Genomic DNA, 15,483 nt, shown 5'->3' on the forward strand with positions numbered 1-15,483 from the left:
CCGGTGCTAGAGTATTATTTCCTGGTGCCAGCTACAGTAATATTTCCAAAATTAGGCTGGGTGGCGTGGCACACAATCATAACTGCCATCTCTTGCTGTTCGATAACTTGTCATTTGCAGTTACATTTAGGGGAGGGTTTCTTTGGAGTTGCTTGAAAACTTAAAGCCAAGAAATTCACAGGTGCCTGTTGGATAGTAGCTCATACTGAAATATATATGCATGCATGTATAAATTAAGTCACCAAATATCTTCAGTTTGAGATACATGCCAAGTCTGGGAAAGGCATGGAGAATGTGACAGTGGAGTAGGGACTGGAGGTCCACAGGCTGAAGCCACAGGGCTGATGGGACTATTTCACCATCCAAAGAACCCACCTCCCCCCAACCACCTCAGAATGTCTGCCATTAGTCCAGGTCTTGGGCTGACTGCCTTTGCTCAGCCAGCCACAGTGGGAACCAGCCACTGGATAGCTCCTGTGTCCCTGGCACTATGCCAGATTTACATCTATTATTGCAGCAACCTCTGGGGCTACTCCATTTTGCAGATGAGAAAATCAAGGCCCTGTGCATCAAGAGACTTGCTGTGGGTCACAGATGGTGGGGGAAGGTGGGGAGTCAGGATTCTACTTTAGGTCTGCTGATTTCAAAGCCCACGTTTGGGATGAGCTGCTTCTCCAGGCTGAAATCTTGTGTATGGGCTGAAATGCAAACACTCTTCAAGGACTATACACTGGGGTGAGAATCTGCTCATTGCTTCCTTCCTGAAGAGTGAGTTTTGCATGAATGACTGGTGGAGAGTGAGGTGGGAAGTTCTGCACACCCTGCAGAAAGGGGCACAGCCGGCAGGGGAAGCCCACCCTCGCACATCCTCCGAGTGCCTTCCTAGACTTCAAGCTGACCCCGGGATCCCACAAGGAGCTCTGCCAGAACCTCGATAAGATGGAGAAGGATGTTTGAGGTTCAAGCCACAACTCGACCCTTTTCTACCAGGACATCTTGAGGAGTCAGGTACAAGCAGCAGAAACGAAGCAAGGAGAGGAGGGCGGGGAAATGAAGACAGCAAAGGAGTGCGACTTCAGAACACAAGGCCTCCCACTTGGTTGTGATTGTTCTGTCAGTCTGGAAGCCTCCCCAGAGCCCGAGCTCTGTACCAGGTGCTGCCCAAGGCTCAAGGAATTCAAATAGCCAGGCGGGGCAGCACAGGGCCTCACTGGCACCAGCATTTCCATGTTCACTTTCATGTCAAGTTTGGCCTAACCCATGTTGAGTAGCTTTTCTGTTTTCTGAAGGGGAAGAATATGAGTCTGGGGAAAGTTTTCTATACACACACGTCTATATGTATTCGCATGTGTCTAAGTATGTGCTCATATATACAATGTAGGTTTACATATAAAATATACAGGTGACACACACGTGTGCGCACAGATATGCCTGAGTTTGGGCCGAGAAAAGCTGCCCAGAAGTGAGAGGGTATCCAAAGACTGTTAAATAAAGAGCACGAGCTGATGGACAGTAGTGTGATGACCCGAGTTAAGGTTTCCAACTCCAGAAACTTCTGCTACTGGGTCCATACACAGGGGCTCCCCAGCCCTTTCACCTTGTTTCCAAGGGATCTACCAAGGGTGGCATCTGTGAAGGGAGAGGCACACACGAGAATGCACCCTCCCGAAGTCCATTCACTACAAGATCTGCGCAATGGCAGGCGCGCTCTCCCTGCAGGCACGGGGGCACCATCACAGTGGCAAGGAACCAGTGACCAGCATCTTTGCAGGATTCCCCCAGAGGCCTGAACTTCTCAGCCCCTCCTGTAGATGGCTGGCTCTTCCCTGCTTCCGTCCCTGCACTCGGGCTCACCCCACCTCCACGTCTCACAGAGCCCCAAACCCAGCCACATGCCACCACCGCCAGCACCAAAGCCTATGTCCACCCGCTCAAGCAGCCTGGTACGCTCTGCCATGCCTACGGTTTAGATGTCTGCCTTGGTGCCTCAAGTGCAGGCCTTCTTGAGTCTCTGAACTACCCACAGAATCTACGTTCTACTAAGAACACAACTGATGCTAGTCCTGGGCTGAGGTTCCCAAATCAATGGACAGATGATGCACGCTGCTTGCTGGCAGAGCTTGGATGATATTGCTATCCCCAGTCCCAGGAACACTTCCTAACTTCTGGGAGTGGCTCCAGCTTAGAAGATGGTCATCATGAACATGTACTGGCCATTCAGCATGGGCAGATGCTGCATGCAGCTTTTTGACGCACCCAGCACTGTTGAGGTGGAAAGCATCAGGCTCTCTGAAGGTGACAGAAGCTCCCAACAACTGGCCCAGGATCCCACATCTGGAACCAGGTCTGAGTGGTCGACACCGCGATGGCTGCGCCTGCTCACCTCTAGAGCAGCAGGCCTTAGGGAGTGCTCCCTCCCTGGCTGAATTCCACCACCCAACCCCTGGCCCTAGCTGTGAGTCTCACCCCTCCTTCAGCGACAGCTCTTCAAATCTGTGAAGACAGGATCACATCCCGCAAAGACTTCCTCTCTCCAGTCCAAGAACACCCAGGACCAGCAGGGCAGCTTCATTTAAATAACAAATTTGCCAGTGCATTTAAATACAATTCGAGTTATTCAAATTCAATTTACACACAGGATTTCAGAAATACATTAGATAAGGGGCTGCTGATTAAAATAGTAGGGTGACCCTTAATGACATTACTGGATCCTACCTGCACCCACCTCAAATTGACATTTAAATAAAAGTGAGTCAAATTCCTGGGTCAGGTTGCCAGCTCTCCCACACCACACGCATTTGTTTGGCCAGATCAGTAATAACAGGAGCAAGGCGCACAAGCAGCCGCTGGGGCAGGCAGGGTTACCGCCAACGGTCAGATCTGGGCTCCCTGCAAAGTACCCCCAAACCAACCACCACTATCACTCCTGATTTTCTTCAGTCAGTGCCATTTCAGTTCTGAGCTCAAGTCACATGCACTTTCTCTGGACTGGCTTTTTCATTCTTTTGCTATGACAATGTACGTATTAGTCACCCAGAAAATGCAGTAACTGATGATTTACAGCAAATTGATTCCCTCATTTTTGAGTGGAGGTTTAATTTACCATAACCCTGTATATTGGGAACCTGGGACTCTTTTTAATGTCTTATCCCATCTCTCAAAAAAAAATTACATCACTTAGTGAGCCTATTCTAGAAACTACTGGGGAAAGACCACCTATCAATTACCAGTGTACAGGAAAAACGGGGAGGTTTTTCTAGGCCGGTGAAATCAAATTGCTAACTATTTATACAAATAACACATAGAGCTAATGAAACAGAAGCAGAGCCTGGCATGTTTCCAATAACTAGCCTGAACAGCCTCTTCAAAAGCATTCAGAAGAAAGTAAACTTTAAAATGATTTGAGAGAAAGGTCTATTTTCATGACAGATGGCAATGAGGGTTCTTCAATGCCAATTTAATCACTTTCCCTCAATTTTCAAATGCTTACGTTGTAGCTCCAAGTGTCTGTGCAGGCAGCATGAGAGCTGCCGAACCAGAGCGGGGCAGCGAGGATGACTAATGTGTGCTGTGCTCCCGCCTGCCTTCGAGAGTCATTCTAGGGCAATCCTACCCAACTCAGGAAAGTAATGCTGTTCAATAGATAGTCTTCTGACATCAAAACAGTTCTGTTCCTGTGGGTGCCACTTTTATGTCATGCAGAGGCTGTTCTCAACTGGAAGCATACTTCATCTCTTTTTGATCCAATAACCTTAACAAACAAGTCTGTCAATGGAGACGTGACAGAAAAAACAGTTGCTACTAAGTTTTTAAGTAGGGACTTTGGGCAATTTAGTACCATTCTTTCATTTCACAAGTAAATGAAGAAACTGGGTCCCAGGAACCGATGTCACAGCATCCATTAAAGGTGGTGCTGGAACGGGAGCTTGGGATCCCAACTCCAGCCTGGCTCTATCCCAGATCCACTGGAACTCAAACTTTGCCAGGAAATAGTTTGAAAACCAAGCTGTCTCATGATGCTATTTTTTATGTTTGAACTGTGTATATGTTTTCAAAAAAAGATTTTTATTATTAGGTTTGAAAATTTTTAATCCTTTAAGAAGTTAATTCTATGGACAAATTGGTCATGAAAGTTCTAGAAGGCTCTGGGGCTTCTAGAGTAGAAAACTCAAGTACTACAATCCTACTGCCTTTTAGAAATTAGCCTGTAAACTTTACAGACTATTTAATATTGTTGGTATCTCAGGCGTAAGGCTTATATGAGAGGTGGCAATCACATGCCTCCTCTTGGCACCCATCAACAACCTAGATCAACGCCAGGAAATGTCCTAGCCTCACGCAGAGATGAAGCTTGCCTCTAGAGCCCAGTGCAGCAGGCAAACTAACCTGCTCAGCAACCCAGGCAATGCCTTCAAGCGTTATCCACCTCCACTGACACTGGGGGTTAGGCGACGCATCTGCAGAGCTACGTCTTCCCCAAGAGAAACTCCCGGAACATCCTTAAGGCAGCCTGTGTTGCAGCGGCATTTATCAAACCGCTGGGTGAGTAATTCACACGTTTTCAAAATCAGGAGTGTACTGGGACACCAGAGACAACATGAAAATTTGTGGCAACGAAAAACTGGTATCATTAACCTAAAAACTGGTGGCTTTCTGGAGACAGATCCCTCTCCCATCCCAAAGACACAGTCCCAATCTTTTACTTCCCCTAAATTCTAAGTATGCCTTTTCCTGTGTTTCCGCTGCCCTCAAGATGAGCAGACTGATGAGGGGACTCCTGCAGGCCTCTGGGCCCATGGTGGGCTCTCTCCTCTGCCTCAGTAGCCCCCAGGTTAGCACAGCCCAGGGCATGAGGTTAAGGTTCAAACAATGCTTGGGCAGTAAGATGGTTTGTGTAAAAGTTAAACTCAAAGGGCCTGTCTCACTCCAAAAAAAGGAATAGACAAAAATATTCATCATGTTTTTCTTTTAATAAGGGCTTTTACTCAAAAGTGTAGCTTTGAAAATCTCTAGCTTGTTGTGAAAACCAGGAAAGCCAGGGAGCTGCCTCACACTGCACACCACCACGTGAAGCTGTGGGCCGCTGTGTGTTTGCAAACTCTCCATTACCAAGGCTGGAATCAAATGCACCACTTTAAAATCAGAGCCAACATTTAAAATTAGGAGGATGATGCACGTCCTACTTTGATTCAAGGAGAAACGACAAGTTCTTAGTACAGTAAAACAAAACACAAAAGTAAACAAATCTTTAGAAATCACTAGATATATATATGTGTGTGTTTATATATATATTTTTATATAATTAGGATTATCATCAACATTTAAACTATTAAAAATAAGGTTGCCACCTTACCTTTTCTTTTGGTAATGGGGTGTTATTTTTTAAGGAGAAAAACCAAAGATTTTACCCAGACTCTAAAGTTTCCCAACTTCAATTCTGTTTTCTGCTGTGCAATTCCCCACCTTCATGCTGAATACCCGAGTCCTGCCACCAGCTCTGGCTGGCAGGAGGCAGAGCAAGCTTTCATTCTGGTCGTCAAGATGACAGGCCCACAAAAGCACAGCTGAGAGAGGAACTGAATTCTTCCCCAGGAAGAAAATACCTTTGCCCACAATGGGTCTGCAAATCTCCCACAGGCACCTCTTCCCCGTTTCTTACTGCTGTTTGTTAACTCATTTGTTTTGCCTAAAAGCAAGATGGCAATCTTAATCAAAAAGGGAAGCTAGATTTTTAAAATAACTTAAAAAAACCATTTTTATATAAAGCAGCAAAAACATTATCTTCCTCTCTGCAGATAGAAATATGTTAACAAGGAGACACAGCGATGTGAACGGACCGCCCGTCAACTCCTGCTCCACTGGGTCCCCCCCACCCAGCTTCACCTCGGCGCTACTCCTTCGCTGCATCAGCGCTGTCTGAAGAAGATCCTTTGGCATCTTCAACTGCTCTTTTACTTTCTTCTTGATTGAGATTTTCATTTTCGGACCTGGTCCCATTAGGGATAGAGTTTTCACCATTTACAAGCCCGTTTTCTGTGGCCTTTGCTTTGCTGATGGCCTCTCTGATGTTCAAGGCATCCTGCACTCCAGCCTCCTCCTCGAGATTTCTCAAGACCAGGGGGAGCCTCGAGTCCCCCATGCTGCTCTCCAACAGCCCAAGGTTACTCTCTTCGTATTTGGGAAGCGGAGCCTTCTCCTCCATCTGCTGGCGGTAGTACTCCCGGTTGACAGCTGCACTCTTTACTGCTTTTTCCAAAATCTCTTTCTCACCTAAGCGCAATTTGATGGCCATTTTTGCACGAGCAGAAAGATCCTGGTTTTTCAAGACAGATTTATCTTCCTAGAAAACAAAAAAGAGCAGAATTAATTACAAGAAATCTAAACCAGCAAAACTATAGAGACAGAAGGCACAACGGCTATGGCTGTGGCTGGGGACATGAGGAAACTTTTTGGGGTGATGGGAGGTGCTGACACTTGACTGGTCAGGTGGTCTCATGAGGAGACACTCACATCCAAATGTACACTTCAGAAGTGTGCCTTTTATTGTATGTAAATTACATCTCAATGAAACTGTTACAAAACAAGAAAGAAGAGCCTAAATCAAACAGTGCTACCACAGCTGCTGGGAACTTCACTGTCCGTCTTGGGAAGTGACGTAGCCCCAGGCCAGCACGTTGGCGAATGGCAGCAGTGAAGGAACAAATGAATGAGAAAGACAGATTTGAAGTTAGTGGCTCAGTAGTGAACTTAATAAGCACAAATGAAAACTTATGTTTGTGAAATCGTATGAATTACAAATTATAAAAAAGTATTAAATAATTTTAAAAATGTTTCTAATAAACAATGCCTAAATATGATTTTTTTTGTTAAGTGTAAACATGTTAAATAGAAAAATAGTAGTATGTCAAATGGAAAATTTCAAATACACAATACTTTAATACTGTAAAGTATTATAGTTGTTTACAATTAACAAGAAATCTCTCATTAAATAAACATTCTTTATAAAACAAAGCTCAAATCCTCATTTATTTAGTCTAATTACCGCAATAGTTGTTTTATATGTTTTTAAAAGAAGCGAAGCTCTATCTTCAAGAAATGTCCAAAGTTTGACCTCATTGTCCCAGCTAACAGGAAATTCAGAGTTCCCCAAGGTGAAGATTCTATCAATAGCATTGTCTCCCAGCAAGTGTTCTTTCAATTCTTCTACAAGAAATACAAATGGCAACCTGTTAGGAGGAAAACACAGCACTACTACTCATTTTAACAAGCCATCCACCTTAGAAAACATCTTTTCCAACAATGTCATTTTCCCATAGTAAAAGCTGTCCCTATGCAATTGGCCAGGCCACTCCTAGACTCTCCAAAGTAGAGCAGAGCTGAGTTTTGGGGAGAAACACCAGGTAAGGCCTTCTTCATCTGGAATCCAGATCAAGCCTTGGTAGCAATCTAGTTTTCACCGTTTCTATGAGGGACACTGAGAGCCTTTAGATAGTTTCACAAGATACTTAAGATACTTTTTTAAGACAACCTATAGCCACGTACCCCTTATTTTGACCAAAAAAAATCCTTTTTGCTAGCCATGAACTCAGTCACAACAATAGGGTCAAAAAAGACATTTAGGTGAACGATATAAATAGTGAAAGGAACAAGAGCCACAACAATCTCACGAGCCCATAACTGTAAATCTGACTGGCACTTATTCTAGTAGGTGACCTGACCAAGCTATTTAAGCCATTTTTGTAACAAGCCACAAACTGAAAGAAGTAAGAGCCTAAATCAAATAGTACTTTCATAAGAAGCACTATAAAAATCCGAGTTAATGGGTCAGATACAGTCACTCAAGCCTGTAATCCCAGCACTTTGGGAGGTCAAGGCAGGTGCATCACTTGAGCCCAGGGAGTTTGAGACCAACCTGGGCAATGTGGCAAAACCCCATCTCTACAGAAAATACAAAAATTAGCCAAATGTGGTGGCACATGCCTGTAGTCCCAGCTACTCAAGAGGCTGAGGTGGGTGGATGACTTGAACCCAGGAGGTGGAGACTGCAGTAAGCTGTGATCACACTACTGCACTCTAGCCTGAGCAACAGAGTGAGACCCAGCCTCAAAAAAAAAAAAAAAAAAAAAAAAAAAAAAATCTTAGTTAATGAAAAATATGCCCAGCTCTCTCACTTGTCAGGAATTTAAATAGGAATTACAAATAAACACAAGTGAACATCTCAATTATCTTCAAATATCTTTAAGAAGAGGAAAGAATTCAGCACTTGCTCTTAGCGTTTTATCTCCCGGCACATTATCTCCAAAACCAAAACATGCCGATCCTATTCATGCTCAAGAAATAGACCCATGCTTCTTATGTGATTAGGAGACAGTGTCTCTTTCAGAGCAAAATGCCCCACAGCTGTCACTATTTACCATTCAAACTGAAGAACTAAGGCTGCCAGCAAACCAAACTTTTATTAGTATTAGAGTCATTCAAAGATCCAGCAATTGTCTTGACATGACAAAGTGTCTATGACTGGAGAGAAACTGAAGAGAATCAACAGTCCTAAAAGGATTCAAGCAGTTTTAAGAAAACAGGTTATCTAATGTTCAAAAAAGAAGTTGATTCAGTTGTATTCCTTAGTAAAGATCATGATAAAATTCAGCACTTTCAGTTCTGAGTCTTTATTTTATATTCTTTGTATACAACAAGGAAGTTCTGTTTTTTAAGCCTTCTAGTGGTTGAAGGTTTTCAGCAGCCCCCCAATATGAAGGTTACTGTTTCCCTCCTTCACCTCCTTCCTCAACCTGCCCAAGCTGCGCTCTGCAATGTTGGAAGCTGCAGGTGTGCGGGAGCGCTTTCTCTCTGCTACTTTTTAAAAGTGAAACTGGACTCATTTCACATTCCTGGAGAAATAAAGCCTACAAAAAGGGGACTAAGACAAAATGTAGCATGTGGCCTGCCTGGAACGCAGGAGCTGACTGGGAGCTTCTGCAGCAGGCAGAAGGGTGGGCAAGTTAACCTGCACCTCATGCTGGCCCACCACGGTGTGTGCTCACCCAGGACAGCACACAGCCCAGCACCCTCCACCCTCCTCCCGGCTCCTGCTCAAGCTCGTCCCTCTGCTAAACTTCTTCAGTCATACCCCTTCCCTCCTGCTCTACCTTGCCCTTACTTACCTTCACTGAGCTCCAGGGTTTAACTCAAATGCCATTTCCTCCAGACCCCTAGAGCATTAAGACTTTCTTCCATGCACTGTGTTATCTGTGAACCAGCAGGAACAATGTGGGATGTCCTGCGCATGGGCTCTGGAGTTAATAGAGCTGGGTTCTAAGTCAGGGTCATTGCTTGCTGAGCAACTTTGGCCAAGTTACTTATCCTCTCTGGGTTTTTTCCTTTTTTTTTTTTTTTTAAGACAGTCTTGATCTGTTGCCCAGGCTGGGGTGCAGTGGCAAGATCATGGCTCACTGCGGCCGCAACCTCCAAGGCTCAATCAATCCTCCCACTTCCCAAAGAGCTGGGATTATAGGCATGAGCCACAGCGCCCAGCCAACTCGATCATCTTTTTTTTTCCCCTGGGTCTCACTCTGTCACCCAGGCTGGAGTTGGCTCACTGCAGCCTCCACCTCCCAGGCTCAAACAAGCCTGTTTCCTCAGCATTCCAAGTAGCTGGGACTACAGGCATGTGCTACCACACCCAGCTAAGACTTATCCTCTTTGAACTGGAGTCTCTACATCAGTAAGATGGGAGCACTTATCAATCAAGGCTAATGGGATTAAAATTAAGCACGTACCACATTTGGCATCATACCTGGCACACAGCGAATGTTTCACAAATTTTAGGAATATCATCACTATCATCTCTCTTAATTATAAATTCCTTGAGGATATGAATGGCAACACTCAATGTTGTATCCATATATACGCAAGAAAAGCTCACAGTTAACCCCTTAACTCATGTTCATTAAATTGAATTGATGAATCATTACCAAAGTACAAAAATCACGAAAAGCTCCCATTTGAATGACTGTAAATCTAGGTGATAGGGTTGCTTCTAAGGAACAATTACTGTATCTCACTTTGGGTTCTGCAGTTGGTGTGTGAAGTGCCTCTCTATGTTTTGGGACTGCGTTTCTTCTGCCTCCAGCATGGAGTCAAGCCTGGACTTGTGCAGCACTATGCCCTCGATTCAGACATTAAGCCCAAAGCCAGTGATAGCCGGGCACAGCGGCTTCCCCTCCATGGACCATGGCTGCTTCCTCTGACTGAAGAAGTGCTTGGGCAGCTTCCTCCCAGAACACTTCTGCATCTATTCACTCAGTCAAACACTCATTCACTCATTCCTGCTCAATCTGTTCTGCACAGGATTTAAGGTAGCTTACAACAGCTATACACACACACACACACATTTAAAAATGAAACCTCAGGAACAGGAAATGTGTAAGATACATTTTAGGATGAAAAAAACACAACCACAAGAGGTCAAATCTCAGTATAGGAAACCCCAAATAATTTGTTTTAAGCAAATATAAAAGTAGATGCTCAATACATATATTTAACTCTTTCTAGGCCTGAAATAAGAGGCTGTAGCCAGGAACATTTTGTGTTCTACACAGATTCTGTTTGTCATGTTATTTACTCTAACAGGATGCTTGGCATTAAAATGTTTGCTGGCAACTTCAGATTTAGAATGCAGACTAGGTTAACAAATAAAGTCCTACGGTCCACGTACGCCACGGCTGACTATACAACATCACAGCATCAACTGATCCTGAAGTGCTCAAAGTGAAAAAGACTAGTGCCCTATGAGTGAAATGAGGCTCTGTCAGGCTACACAGAATTTTAATATATTTAACCGATCCAAGATATTTTAAGTTTTCTTCTAATGTAGTTGAGAACTATTTACATATTACAAATCAATACTGACAACACATCGAGGATTTAGTAGAACATTTCCAGGGTAAAACAAATCAATTTCTTCTTTCTCCAGTATTGCCGTATTACCTCTTCCCAAAAGAATTGTGGTTTTAATCCACTCTACCTTTAATCCGAATCCCTATGCTTTACACTTTCATGATTTAAAAAGAAAAAAGTCAACATCCCTTTTTTCCTGAAATGATTTACCTTCAGTCATGCAGAATACTCGGAGAAAAGCCAGAAGCTGAGCAGAGATGGGCGGCTCCGTAAAATGCAACGCAAAAACGCTGGAACTGATAAAAGCAGAAAGCAAGATCAGTCACCCTGCTGCGGTTACCCACTTGCTCCAAAGTGAAATCCCTTAAGTCTACAACACGTGTGTTTGTCCTCAAGGAGAGCTGGGCTGGAATGGGTCATTCCAGCTTCTCATCTGAACTGTGAGCACAATTCTCAGCCCTTGCAAAAGGCCACAGGCTGGGGTTAACGACTGGAGTTTGTCTTCGCCAGCTTTTCCTAGGGCCTAGCAGCTATAATCTCAGGTTGCACACAATACATTCAAAAAATTAAACATACATATGGTTTTTAAAAAATGTTAACAGTAATTTATGTTGAGTTCACACTTTAATCATTAATCGAATATTGACAAGTTCAATAAAAAAAGGTCTGGATAATCCATTTTCATTAAGAATGGTTCCTCCATTCCCTGGAGAACTAATAAATCATAATTCCTGTCTTCTTTATCATTTTGTACCTCAAATGCAAGACAATCTTAAAGAATTTAACTGGAAATTCTTGAAATCACTGAGGATCATGACTTCATTACAGAAACTAATGGTGGCAAAGAATTAAATGAAACAAATTGATCCAGGTCATTAACCTTTTCAAGGTGAAAGACATGAATGATACGAAAGTACTTATTTAACTTAATGAGGATTTCAGGCCATATCCCCCAGAACCGACTGTGAATGTGCCCAATGACACAATTATGTTTATTTGAAAACGCTGGTAAATCACCGAGCGTCGCCATGGCTTAAATTTGCTGTGCCACAGGGATAAAGGGATTAAGACAAACTACTGGAGAGAAGTTTTATTAACACACCAATTAAACACTATGCAACTGGAAATAGTTCAAGTACTGCAGGAAAGGGCCGACCAATGTTTTTCTACGTACGTGGGGATGCCGGCACGCGCCAAGACCTCAGCCTTCATGGCGTAGAGTCTGTCACTTTTACTCACTCCAAGCTTTATTTTCACTCTGTCATGTGAGTTATTGTCAAAGAAAAAACCACTGTGGATCACAAACTCTGCATTTGATCGAGTGCCATAAAAAATGTAAATCTGAGATGCAGTAAAGAAAAAAGAAAAGGGCGTTAAACAAACTTGGCATGCATTCTTAACACAGGGCAGGGCAAAGGCTTCATGCTCATATATTTAGTGCTACTTTAATGACGTGAAATACCTGAAAGTAATTATATAACTGTTTGGTACAAGTTGTGAGGGCAAAGCTGTGCAATTTTCCCAACTTCCCAAACTGTCTGAGACCAAGCACCCACTTCTACCACCACGTGAAGCAGGGAGGCCAGGAGAAAGTACCCATCAAGGGCCTTACTAGTACTCAAAGCGTCCCAAGTGCCCTAGGGTCACCAGGCCTCTCTTATAATCCTCTCTTCCTTCCAAGGGACAGCAAGGCTATTACTGTAAGACTGCACTTTAAAATTCACCGAGTTCTTCCTCTCCTTTTAATACAGTAGAGTCTTTTCTGGAACTGTAAAGCAGTATCTGTCAGAAACTTATTTCTAGCTCCTGTGGCAATTAATCCTGCACCTAGCAGGAGGGTTTATAAACTTTTCTGAAGAAAGAACAGATCAGTACTTTGCCAGACAAGTATTTTCCATTTTGTCTCAACTGGAATGTCAATTACGGATGTGAGCTCTATGTTTCTATTGTCTACTTGGGTGTAAAACCAGTAGAACGTAGGAATTTATAGATACATATTTTCAAATTCACCTAAAGGCTTTCCCTCCTCCCACCTAAATTACTAGATTAAAAAATCAAGCAATTAAAATGAAAGTATAAGACAACAGATTCCCTTGTTTTTACCCCTTAAATACTGTTTCTTATAAAGAAGGTTCTAATCAACAGAAAAAACAAAGGCAATGCAGTTTATGAAATTTTAAAAATTGTTTTAGTGTCATAACACTTTATTTTCAGTTAACAGTGCTACAAATATTTACAAATATTAGGCCAATTGTGCAAATAAGTGTGTTTACATCTTTTTCTCTGTGCAAAGCACAACACAAAGCACAGTAAGTGAGTATGTATACTACAGGTTCAGGTCTCAAGATGTGTTCCAGAAAAACAATCTGAAATGTGAGTTCCACATTTTTTTCCCTAAGATCCTTTTTAAGATTACCAGCACGGTGTTAACTCAGTGCCCACTGGCTGGTTCACGTGCTGTAAAATGTCACAAGACCCACCTGCTCTCCAGCCTGAAAATCCTGCAGAGCCACACACTCACAGCGGTCATCTTCCAGGTTGTAACCAGTAGTGATCTAGCCCCGGGAGAAGGAAGGAAATGATGGTGAGGCAAACACATGCACATCTCAATCACGAGCTTATTTCTGATAGAGGATAAAGGGGATCCAAAGGTACTCAAAAGGGTGCACTGAATGCTTTGGAAAATGGGGCAAAGAACTGCTTGAGCACTGAGACTAACTCTAGCTATGCCAGAGATGATTACAGAAAATTACATACCTAAAATAAAGGAAGTACGGTCAGAAAAAGAGACTGTACAGATTATCACTTGCTGGACTCAACAGAACATGATCACTTATTACAATGTACCTGCCTCTGGGACTCCCTGACTGCAGTGAGGCCAGTGAGCACACAGACCATGCCTCCCACAGGCGCACCTAAGCCTCCTTTCTGTTCACCAATGATCTGCACTACTCTCATTCATTTGCAAGTATTATCTTTATCTAATGTTTGGCCTAATCTAATCTAATCTTTATCTAATCTTTATCTAATCTTTATCTAATGTTTTCTTCATTAAGAAACCAAAGTGGGTTTTCCATTCGATATAGAATCAGGGGAAAGAAAAGCTCTATTTCTGAATTATGGATATATGCTCTGAATTAGAGAAATTAAAACTTTCAAGTATGCAAAGGCAAAATAAAATAACAGTTGTTTCTTATTCCCTCTCTTTCTGCTGAGAGAGATAATGTGAGCACTTCTAAGTCTATAACAAATAGATACAGAAAATCCTCTAACTATACGCCAAGCATTCGTCTCCTTCTAAGCTCTCCTGTCTCAGTGAAGGTCGGTCCATGTCATGGTCTCAGCACGCAAGTTACAAGGAAACCCTTGCGTCTCACCTGGTCAGCATTTCATCTTGTAAACACCGTTTGGATGACTTTCTTCCTCATTTCTCTACATGGCTACATTCCTTATTCCTTCTCACCTACCTTGTTATTTGCAAAAACCTTACAAGTTTTGGAACCTAGTCTCAAAGTCCAATACTGTCCTTCCTGAGTTGCTAATTATACGATGTCACCCTCCTGTGTGAAATCTTCCTATGATTCTGCTCTGCCTTCAGAATAAACCCCAAGTTCCTGAGCACAGCCGAATAAGGAGGAGGCTCACGTTTCCCTCCAGCTTCAGGAACTGCCTCCCTGCTGTACCAGGCCCATCCCAGTTCCCTCCTGCCTGACACTACCTTTGACTCCTGTTGTGCTCTGGAGACCTGGCTGAGGCCTAGCTTCTTGGGGGAAGCCCCTCCTCACCCCGCCCTCCTGTGCACTCCCACAGCCCAGTCCTTGCTCCCTCCAGCCCAAGTCGCATCATTGTGCACCTGCCTCCCTATCAGTCAGGCATGAAAGCTGGAGCCCCTTGTTGATCTCTGTGTCCAGAGTGTGCAGCACACAGAATCTAAAACCTGAAGTGGCCTTTGAGAATATCCATGTGATGCATGAACCCCCAGGGGAAAGGAAACGATCCCCAACTCATATTAAGAGCTCCTTCTCAGAGTCCTGTCTTTTAAAGCAGCTGCCAATCTCTTAGGTTGTCTATCGATGCTCACTGATTACTTTTTGAACTACTCATTTTATCCTGGAGAATCAAAGATTCAAGGCAGCTACAAGTGTTCCTTGCTAATAAAGGCATCAACAGCTTGGATTCAAAAGATTACTTTTGAGTCTAGGGAATGGCATTTTGGGATAGAAGGCCATGTAACACTAATCTTTAAACCCAATATCCCAAGAATAAATATGGTTTATTAACCATATGTCTAAGAGCCCTTCATGCTTCTGATTTGCAAAGACCAATGAGAAATATGCAGCAATGAGAAATAAATGAAGCCAAGTATTCGAGAACATTTCACTTGCGGAACATTTTAAACACCTCCATTGAATTAAAATCAACTCCATGAAGTTCCCGTCCAACATGAGATGTACTTTTCAGACTCCAAAACATCACCTTGACAACAAAGGGGAATGAGAAGTTGCCCATATCATGAATCCCAGGAGGGAGTCCAGGCACTCCCAGGGTGCTGGTGGTACAGGCACACAGGGACCTGCCAGCAGCACA

General features: G+C 43.3%; 1 protein-coding gene across 2 annotated transcripts in view; it reads right to left on the reverse strand.

Annotated features, from left to right (window-relative positions):
- Positions 1–4,951: 4,951 nt before the first annotated feature.
- Positions 4,952–15,483, reverse strand: part of SETD3 (SET domain containing 3, actin N3(tau)-histidine methyltransferase) — a 79,402-nt gene continuing 68,870 nt past the window's right edge. For both annotated transcript variants that reach the window (XM_021675213.2, XM_021675214.2), the window contains exons 9-13: positions 13,377–13,451; positions 12,071–12,237; positions 11,107–11,192; positions 7,043–7,203; positions 4,952–6,340 (exon numbers count right to left, since the gene is read on the reverse strand). In XM_021675213.2, the coding sequence (XP_021530888.1) occupies positions 5,891–6,340; positions 7,043–7,203; positions 11,107–11,192; positions 12,071–12,237; positions 13,377–13,451 (939 nt within the window). In that variant the 3' untranslated portion in view covers positions 4,952–5,890. The remainder of the gene's footprint in view (positions 6,341–7,042; positions 7,204–11,106; positions 11,193–12,070; positions 12,238–13,376; positions 13,452–15,483) is intronic.

This window comes from Aotus nancymaae, unplaced genomic scaffold (assembly GCF_030222135.1).
Source record: "Aotus nancymaae isolate 86718 unplaced genomic scaffold, 86718_ANA_hifiasm-v0.15.2.pri h1tg000011l, whole genome shotgun sequence".
Classification (NCBI taxonomy): domain Eukaryota; kingdom Metazoa; phylum Chordata; class Mammalia; order Primates; family Aotidae; genus Aotus; species Aotus nancymaae.